Source organism: Lotus japonicus, chromosome 3 (assembly GCF_012489685.1).
Source record: "Lotus japonicus ecotype B-129 chromosome 3, LjGifu_v1.2".
Taxonomy (NCBI): Eukaryota; Viridiplantae; Streptophyta; class Magnoliopsida; order Fabales; family Fabaceae; genus Lotus; species Lotus japonicus.
In genome coordinates, this window is record NC_080043.1 from 94,355,418 (window position 1) to 94,365,525 (window position 10,108).

General features: G+C 32.8%; 1 protein-coding gene across 1 annotated transcript; it reads left to right on the forward strand.

Moving 5' to 3' along the window:
* The first annotated feature begins 6,409 nt into the window (after positions 1-6,409).
* Positions 6,410-7,495, forward strand: LOC130745063 (F-box/kelch-repeat protein At3g23880-like). Its single transcript, XM_057597209.1, has one exon. It carries the CDS (start codon positions 6,410-6,412, stop codon positions 7,493-7,495), a length of 1,086 nt encoding a protein of 361 aa, XP_057453192.1.
* Positions 7,496-10,108: the final 2,613 nt, after the last annotated feature.

The following is a 10,108-nucleotide window of genomic DNA, read 5'->3' on the forward strand; positions in this document are numbered from 1 at the left end:
GTTTTTCTTTTCCCAGGGACGTGAATTGGTCATAATAAAATTATTTGTCTTTTTCTCTCCCTTTTAGTTTGGATTCACATTCTCTCCTTCCCTTTTCAGCCTTCCATTATTTGTGATCTGAGCTTTGTTTCGTTACCTATTCAACAATGGAAAAACTTGTGTTCGTCCCACTTTGTGTAGCAGTTAGGCTTCGCGTTAGCGTCGTTGTTGCTGCTAATTGCCGAACATGAAGAAGAGACGTTCAGTTCTCTTTATGTATATCTTCTATCATGTGCCAAGTAGGTATTTATCATATTTTATTTTCTAATATCTTCTTCTTTGTGCATCCAAGTATGATATTTACTTATTTGACTTATCAGTACATATAATGTACTAATTAGTAGTACAAAAGTAACAGTAGTCATGATTTTCATGTACCCACCGCCAATATAAATTTGAAGTGAAAGTTAGGGTTTTTGTGAATGTTAGCCGAAGTTATAGGACTAATTAAGCGTAGCGGATGGGAAGAGGACAAAGTTCAAAACTTGTGGATATGAGTAAGTTATTTGTAAAGCTAGGCTATCATTTGAACTTTTTAGATTTAAATAGTTCAACTATTTTTTTTAAGTATATTTTTAATTCACTTTGAAGATTGAAATATATTTCCTACTCTATGTCTTTGTATTTTAGAGTTGATATTATTTAGATTTGGAGTTCAAATTTGAAGTTAAAGTTAGGTTTCTCGAATTTGGAGAAAAATGAGGGTTTTGGATTGGTAGGGGCGAAAATTAGGGTTTAGGATCGGTTGGGGGCGAAAATGGTGGACGGGACCAGAGGAGAGGAAGAAAAGAGGACGAAGCAAAATTGGGTTTGAAGAACAGCAGATCAAGAGGAAAAAATCAGAGGAAGAAAAGGATGGGGAAGGGAGGATTAGAGGAAGAACGAGAAGAGTAGCGGCTAGGGTTTCAGAGAGAAGGAGAACGAGAGGAAGAAGAAGAAACGAAGAGAGAAGAAGAGAGGAGGACGAAGACGAGTTTCAGAGAGAATGAGAGATGAGAGGTGAGCAGCTAGGGTTTTTGGGGTGAGGAAGAGAGGAATGATCATTATATAGTGGGTGACCTGCTGAGCAGGTCATCCATCCGTTGTGGACCGGTTCCAAACCGGTTTTAACCGGCTGGAGCCGGTTTTTTTAAAGTTTTGACCGGTTTTCTCCCTTTAAATAGCTTTTATTATTTTAAATATTAAGTAATATTAATTTTAAATTAAACTTATATAAACATTCTTTAAATTAATTTTTACTTGCAGGTATTGGGACTGGAAATTTGATCAACCGTAAGACATAAAATTGGTGCAAGTATTTCAAAGGAAGCAAGCTTGGAAATTTGGGATCCGTAAACGACATGGGCTCTCCATTTAGAAGTTTGTGTTAAAATTTTAATATTATATGCATTATTTTAATATTGTTGTTTTGTTTTTTTTTGAAATTATTATTGTTTTGTTAATTGCACTAATTGTGTGCTCTCCTGTTTATTTTGATTAATTTGTAGATATTACCAACAAAATTCAGTACTCAAGTTATGTACAGGGAATAATAGTAGTGGTATAATTTTCTATCTGAATATCTCTTTTTCAATTTTTAATTAGTTACTATATGTTAACTAAATTTGGTTAATTTTAAAAAAGTATGACCTATTGATATTTTGCATATTATGAACAGATTCAAATGAAAGCAGGGGTAAAAGGATTTGTATTGTTTCTGATGTTTGGGAGCAGTTGATGAAAATCGTAGTTGTTGCGATTTCGACGAAGGAGAAGCCAGTTTCTTTGATTACTCATTCCAGTGATTGTGATTGAATTTTTTTGCCAATGTTAAGCATTTCATAAGTGAGGTCAATTTCGTGTCAGGTCACAAAGAGCTGGATTAGGGTTAGGTTGTTCAAGGAGATTGGGGAAGTACCTACCATCTGTCGTCACAATGAGAGCACGATCAGAAAGGGGTGCTGTTTTTGGTATTATTTTGGATGATTAGTGATGCAGAATTTCGCCACCATGTCATGTACTTCTCCAATCGATTTTCGTAGTGCTTGAAATTTCATCACAGAGGTGTATATCTTTTCAAATATAATTCCACTATTATTATTTAATATAGGTATTTTTTCAATATTTAATGTAGGAAGTTGAATAGTTTTTGACAATACAATTTTTTTGCTTAAGTTTTTAATCTTATTAGTTAATATATTTATTACAAAGATAATTTGTTATTACTTAATGCATTATAATACTTGCAATCTTTACTAATGTATTTAATGTAATGGTTCAAGTGTGCTTTACTTATATATATAGATTGAAAATCGTTTGTGTAAGTAATGTTTGGAATTGTAGTTGCCTAATTCTTACAGTTTGTTATTAAGTTGTTTAGGGTTGCATCCTTAACTTTTAATTTTAATTTTAGTTATAACTTTGTCCTATACTTATTTTTTAAAATTCTAAGTGTTTAGTTATCTCTTTAAGTATATTTTTTGGTTCCAGTTATTTTAAAATGTTAATGCATTGTAATATTTGTTAGTAAACAAAATTTTCATAATACAAAAGGAAATTCGTATAACTTAATGGTAAGTAACTTTTCTATTCTTTGTAAGCTGGTGGTTGTGATTAAATTAGTAGTAAAGCTAGGCTAGCATTTTAACTTATTAGATTCAAATAGTTCAACTATTATTTGTAAGTATTTTTTTCATTATTTTGAAGATTGGAATATATTTCCTTTTATTTGTCTTATTATTTAGAGTTTATATTATTTAGCATTGGAATTCAAATTTGAAGTGAATGTTAGGTTTTTGTGAATGTTAGCCATATTGGTACCACCAATTTTGCGTAGGGGTTGAGAAGGGTTAAGTTTGAACACGACAGGGTTCGATGCCTGTTCATCTGTGTAAGTTTCTTTTAAGCTAGGTTATCATTTGACTTGATTAGATTTAAGTAGTTTAACTATTATTTTTAAGTATTTCTTGATTCACTTTGAGGATTGGAATATATTTACTATTATTTGTTGTTGTATTTTAGAATTTATATTATTTAGTTCTGTAATTCAAATTTGAAGTGAATGTTAGGTTTTTGAGAATGTTAGCCTAAGTGGTACGGCTAATTTGGGTAGGGGTTGAGAAGGGTTAAGTTTGAACACGACAGGGTTCGATGCCTGTTGATCTGTGTAAGTTACTTTTAAGTTAGGTTATCATTTGAGTTGATTAGATTTAAAGTTTAACTATTATTTTTAAGTATTTCTTGATCCACTTTGAGGATTGGAATATATCTGCTATTATTTGTTGTGGTATTTTAGAGTTTATATTATTTAGTCTTGGAATTCAAATTTGAAATGAATGTTAGGTTTTTGTGAATGTTAGCCTTAGTGCTACGACTAATTTGCGTAAGGGTTGAGAAGGGTTAAGTTTGAACACGATAGGGTTCGATGCCTGTTGATCTGTGTAAGTTACTTTTAAGCTAGGTTATCATTTGACTTGATTAGATTTAAGTAGTTTAACTATTATTTTTAAGTATTTCTTGATTCACTTTGAGGATTGGAATATATTTGCTATTATTTGGTGTTGTATTTTAGAGTTTATATTATTTAGTTATGTAATTCAAGTTTGAAGTGAAGTTAGGTTTTTGTGAATGTTAGCCTAAGTGGTACGACTAATTTCCATAGGGGTTGGGAAGGGTTAAGTTTGAACACGACAGAGTTCGATGCCTGTTGATCTGTGTAAGTTTCTGTTAAGCTAGGTTATCATTTGACTTGATTAGATTTAAGTAGTTTAACTTTTATTTTTAAGTATTTCTTGATTCACTTTGAGGATTGGAATATATTTGCTATTATTTGTTGATGCATTTTAAAATTTATATTATTTAGTTATGTAATTCAAATTTGAAGTGCATGTTAGGTTTTTGAGAATGTTAGCCTAAGTGGTACGACTAATTTGGGTAGGGGTTGAGAAGGGTTATGTTTGAACACGACAGGGTTCGATGTCTGTTCATCTTTGTAAGTTACTTTTATGCTAGGTTATCATTTGACTTGATTAGATTTAAATAGTTTAACTATTATTTTTAAGTATTTCTTGATCCACTTTGAGGGTTGGAATATATTTGCTATTATTTGTTGTGGTACTTTAGAGTTTATATTATTTAGTCCTGGAATTCAAATTTAAAGTGAATGTTAGGTTTTTGTGAATGTTAGCCTTAGTGGTACGACTAATTTGCGTAGGGGTTGAGAAGGGTTAAGTTTGAACACGACAGGGTTTGATGATTGTTGATCCGTGTAAGTTACTTTTAAGCTAGGTTATCATTTGACTTGATTAGATTTAAATAGTTTAACTATTATTTTTAAGTATTTCTTGATCCACTTTGAGGATTGGAATATATTTGCTATTATTTGTTGTGGTATTTTAGAGTTTATATTATTTAGTCCTGTAATTCAAATTTGAAGTGATTGTTAGGTTTTTGTGAATGTTAGCCTTAGTGGTACGACTAATTTGTGTAGGGGTTGAGAAGGGTTAAGTTTGAACATGACAGGGTTCGATGCCTGTTGATCTGTGTAAGTTACTTTTAAGCTAGGTTATCATTTGACTTGATTTGATTTAAATAGTTAAAAAAATATTATTTTTATGTATTTTTTTCATTCCTTTTGAAGATTGGAATTTATTTGTCTTAGTCTTTTAGAATTTATATTATTTAGTTCTGTAATTCAAATTTAAAGTGAATGTTAGGTTTTTGAAAATGTTAGCCTAAGTGGTACGACTAATTTGCGTAGGGGTTGAGAAGGGTTAATTTGAACACGACAAGGTTCGATGCCTGTTGATATGTGTAAGTTACTTTTAAGCTAGATTATCATTTGACTTGATTATATTTAAGTAGTTGAACTATTATTTTTAAGTATTTCTTGATTCACTTTGAGGATTGAAATATATTTTAAGTTATATGACTTTGCATTTTAGACTTGATGTCAGCCGAGTGTAGGGGCATCTAATAGTGGTGGAAGGATTGGTCAGTTGGGTGCAGGGTGGTGTGACTTCTATGTGGATGATATCATCAATAATGACAATTATCTGCAAGTTCATAGGATTGAGTTGTGGGAGTCATCTTTGGCTGATCACTACATCGTTTATGTGTACGATGTGTGATTTTGTTTTATGTTTTTAAGTATTGTGCTGTAGTACTTCTTTTTCATGATTTGAACTATTATTTGTATTTCAGTGTTTACATTAATTGTGGTGTGAAATACTAAGTTTTATTTTGGTTGTTATTTTTTCTTAGTAATATTCTCTTTGTCCAAGTAGATAATGATATGTTGAGTATGCTATGGTTTTACTTAGGATTGAGGAATCATTGATGTTGAATTATATGTGTATTGGTTGAGATTATGTTCATTATTTATTATCTAGGACCAGCTTCTACAACATTTATACTAAGGCAGAATGGTAAAACAGTGGATGTCAATTTAAACATCCATCGTTTAGGGTAACTTATACATTACTCATCTTAAACCATTTGAGTTTATGTTTCGGTTAAATATATTTTTAATTATAATTTAAGTTGTTGTATGTTTAAATAAAATCATAAAAGTGTAATTGTGTTTAACTTATGTAGATAGTCATAATTTAAATTATATCATTGATGTAGATATTAATGTTCATAATCAAATTGTTGTCACCTATGTTTAGTTTATGACATTGTGAACATTTGAGGTTTTGAGTTGATTTGATTTATTAAAATTTGTTGTGTAAGTTAAGTAGGTAGAAGTAAGTAAAATGAATGAATACATATGATAAATTGAAGAGTTACTCGTCCGTGCATCGCACGGAAACGGGCCAAAAGCCTAGTATATATATATATTGCGTATCAAGTGAGAGTCATGCAATTTTATTGTGAGAGTTGAAAATATTAAATCGTGACTATTGAATATAACACGAAGGGTTAAGATTAAAATAAAAAGTCACATGACCATTTAATGACATTATATCTCAACCATTCGTATTAGATTTGTGGTCAAATTTAAACTATTTATTTTATTTAAAAAAATATTTAACTTGATAAATCGGTGATAGGAGGTTAAAAGTGTTTTATGTAACTTTGCAACACAAAAAAATTGTGCGTTGTTAGAGGCCCTCAACTTTACTCCGATAGGATTGAAAACCAAAACGGTCATTATACATGACTAATAAAAGTTTATTTAACCTAGGATTATATAACATGCAGATTTTTTTGTGTGTAGATATATAAGAAAAAACAATATCAGTTATTACCTTTCAAAAAAAACAATATCAGTTATTATACTTATTTGTTATCTAATGGTAGCCCACGTTGCAAGAAAGTTTTCCAATATATTTGAATCATATCAGTTAGAAGCATAACCTAACTAACTCAGTATCCCTGCCGCACCAACATGGAAACACCACCGTTTCTCTGTGAAGAACTCCTTCAAGAAATCTTATTATTGCTTCCAGTGAAATCTCTGGTGCGGTTCAAGTGTGTGTCTCAGTCATGGAAGTCTATCATCTCCGATTCTCAATTCATCAAACTCCACCTTCACCGATCATCTTCTAAAACAAAAAACACAGATTTCGCCCACCTCCGCTTACTGTTAAATTCGCCATCGGAAAGCCGTTTAGCCACCACTGTAGCAATCCCCGATGATTACATCTTCAGTGGAACCTGTAACGGCTTGATTTGTTTGTGTACGTATTTAAAATATGGCCGTGAAAATTTTAAATACTTGTACCGTTTCTGGAACCCAGCTACAAGGGTAATGTCTCAACATTCGCCACCTCTACGTTTCACCAGCACCAGCAGCTGGAATTATGGGGTTGGTTATGATTGTTCAACTGACACCTACAAGGTGGTGGTGGCACTGTCTCACTTTGAGTCTGGGGAGATAACGGTACATGTTTACAACATGGGCGATACTTGTTGGAGAACAATTCAAGATTCCCATCTTCCCTCTATGCATCCTAAATGTGATGCAGTTTATGTGAATAACACTCTTAATTGGTTAGCAATTCGACCATATGTTGAAGATCGTGACCGGTGTACAATTTTGTCATTTGATTTGGGGAAAGAAAGTTGTGCACAACTACCATGGCCTTATTGTTCTCAAAGTAGATATGATTTCTACCGCACTAAGCCAACTCTTGGGGTTTTGAGAGATTGCCTATGTATTTATCAAGCCGAAAATGAAATACATTTTGCGGTTTGGCAAATGAAGGAGTTTGGAGTGCACAAGTCTTGGACTCGGTTGTTCAACATTGCTGGCTATCCATATGTTATTAAAAATATTATGCGCGGGCACTCTTTCGCAATGTATATGTCTGAGAATGGCGATGCCTTGTTGTTGTCAAAATTGGGTTGGTCCCAACTCCAAGCAGTTCTCTATACCCAGAAAGACAATAAATTAGAAGTCACAAACGTTGCTAACTACATCTTTGATTGCTATGCCATGAATTACATTGAAAGCTTGGTTCCACCTTGTTGAAAATAAGTTAGTTATTATCATTAGACCACTTTCTTCTTAAATCATGTATCGTTTTCAAATCTTCCTTGGGAGAGAGAAATACTGCTCAATAAACTATGTAAATGCTTTTACTGGCGCATTATGAGTTTATGACTAATTAGCATCTTAGCCTGTGTGCACTAAACGATTAAAAGAATATATACCAGATTCCAATGATCCTTGTTCTGGATTGCAGCTACTTCAATGAAATCAGTTTTGTTTCTTCTTTAATCTTCAATGGTTGTTTGTATCAATTTGTTTTGTTTTTATCCAGATTCACATGTAAATTTCATTTCAAGGGACAGTGTTACAGTGAAGGTTGAAGTATTTATAGATCATGCGAGCAAGTTGAGGATAGTCTTAGGTTGTATTTTATATCCTATATATGTTTGGTTGTCTAAAGTTTTTTTGTTAGAGTAAATAAGCATACCATCTGCTTAATGATAAGAACATATGGGGCTTTCATGTTCACATAACTTGCTTATAAAAAAAAAATTCACATCACTTAATAACATGGTTTCATATATGTTTTTAATGCAATTGGTGCAGATTGCAGATGGTTTTTACTCACTTCTAATTTGTTTCACGTTTTCCTGATAAATGGTTGAAATCAGATTGTTGGTGGTCACTTTTCTACTGTTGCACTATTTTCTAAATGTAGGGATAATGGAGGCCAAGGTTAGTTGACTTAATTTGTGGGTTTACTGATAGGAATGGTTGCTTTAGATGTTGGATAACTTTGTCACTCAGAAAAGCATATTGGATCTCGCACTTTTGTTTCCTTGCATCTCTCGATTGATCGAAGCTATACATTGATGAATGCTATCAGTAATAGAAAATAGATATGTATGCTAAAATAATCCTGTAAAGGATATTCATTGTTAGATTAGATACAACTGTTAGAATCAACTGATTCAGTTAGTTAGTGAATAGTAACAGTTGCATAAAACCACTTTTGTACACCGTTAATCATTGCCTTAGTGAATTCATTTTCTCTCATTCACTGTTGAACTATTGTGTAATTCTTCTCTCTCAATCTAGGTCTGATACCTTTCATGGTTTCTGAGCTAGCATTGATCCGTGGGGCACAATCCAATTCCGCTACAACTCTTCATAACTTTTCTAATCCAATCTCCTTCAAACTCAATGAAGAAAAACTATCTTGCTTGGCAGTGTCAGACACAAGCCACGATCAAAGGTTACAAACTACTCGATTATCACACTGGAGAGTCTTCTTTTGAAGAAGAAACTGCAGAGTTTGATTTATGGGAACAGCATGTTCAATTGGCTCTTTCATGGCTTTTCTCATCTGGACATGATTTTTCTACAATCGTATGGTATAAGCTGGGAAACTTCTCAACAGCTATGGAAGAAACTTGAAACTATATTTGCTTCAAAACTAGAGCATAAAATTTTGCAACTCACAAAGCGCATTCAGGCTCTTCATCGGTCAGTGCTTTACAATCAATAATTAATGTTCTTGTCATCAAGACACTTCTTAGTACATACATTTAACTGTTTTTTAATTTCTTCTTTCCGTTGCAGGACTTTAATATCTCCATATGAACATTTTTATTTTTATTCCGTGTAAGATCAGGTACATACATTGAGACCAACTATTGTAACAACTAACAACATTAGTTTTAATTATAATCGATAATGTAAGCCATGCCAAGTGAAACCGCCACAAACTTTTCAGTTTCTTCCTTTCTGGCTAATTCAGAATTAACATTTCAATGTCTTTCATGAATTCACACTTTGATTACAATAACACATTCCTCCTGTCAACCCGAGACTCACCTTAAAAGGAGGAAACTACATCCTACCCATTTTCCACTCTGCACGTGTACCAGTGACAATTCATCAAGTAAATCCATATTGCAAATTTATAGCTGTTGATCTTCTAGAAGGGAGAGACTCTAACAACCAGAAGAGAGTTTCACAGCCTCCAATTGGTAGAGTTGTATGCACATTGTCCTTTGATTACAATAACACATTCCTCCCGTTAACCAAATGATGTGGGTATAACTTTTGAGCGGATGAGTTTAAACTTTAAATTTAACAAATCGGACATCATATTTTTCGTGATGAAACTTTCTGACCGCTTAAGGAAGAAAGAAATATATTGCTTTTTATATCAAAAGGAAGTAATCCACCCTTCTTCATAAGCAAATAATCTCTCAGCTGTATATAATTTTAAGCGGTAGTTATTTACTTTTGTATAACATCCCAGGGGTGTTAGAAAGGCTGTGTAGTGTAGTGTATATTTGACAATTCTCTTGATAGTGTAATTCTATGTAGGAGTTTATAAAAACCTACGAAAACTTTTTGTAAATTACTCCTTGACTAGTGTGTGTTCTTCCAAGAGCTCCATTTGGAGTATATTTTAGGGTTAATTGAGTTTTTGGTCCCCAACCTTTTACATAAATATGACTTTAGTCCCTCGCCGGCGTAAAGGTTGGGATGTGTTCCTATCCTTTTGCAAAATATTTGATTTTAGTCCCTCCGGCCGTTTTGATCAACGTCAGAGCTCTGGGGGAGCTCATGTGTGGCATTACAAGATTAGTCTTAATGAATGTAAGGCATGCCACAGTG

Coding starts and splice junctions, on each gene's coding strand:
- LOC130745063 (XM_057597209.1), top strand. CDS start 6,410: ATGGAAACACCACCGTTTCTCTGTGAAGAACTCCTTCAAGAAATCTTA.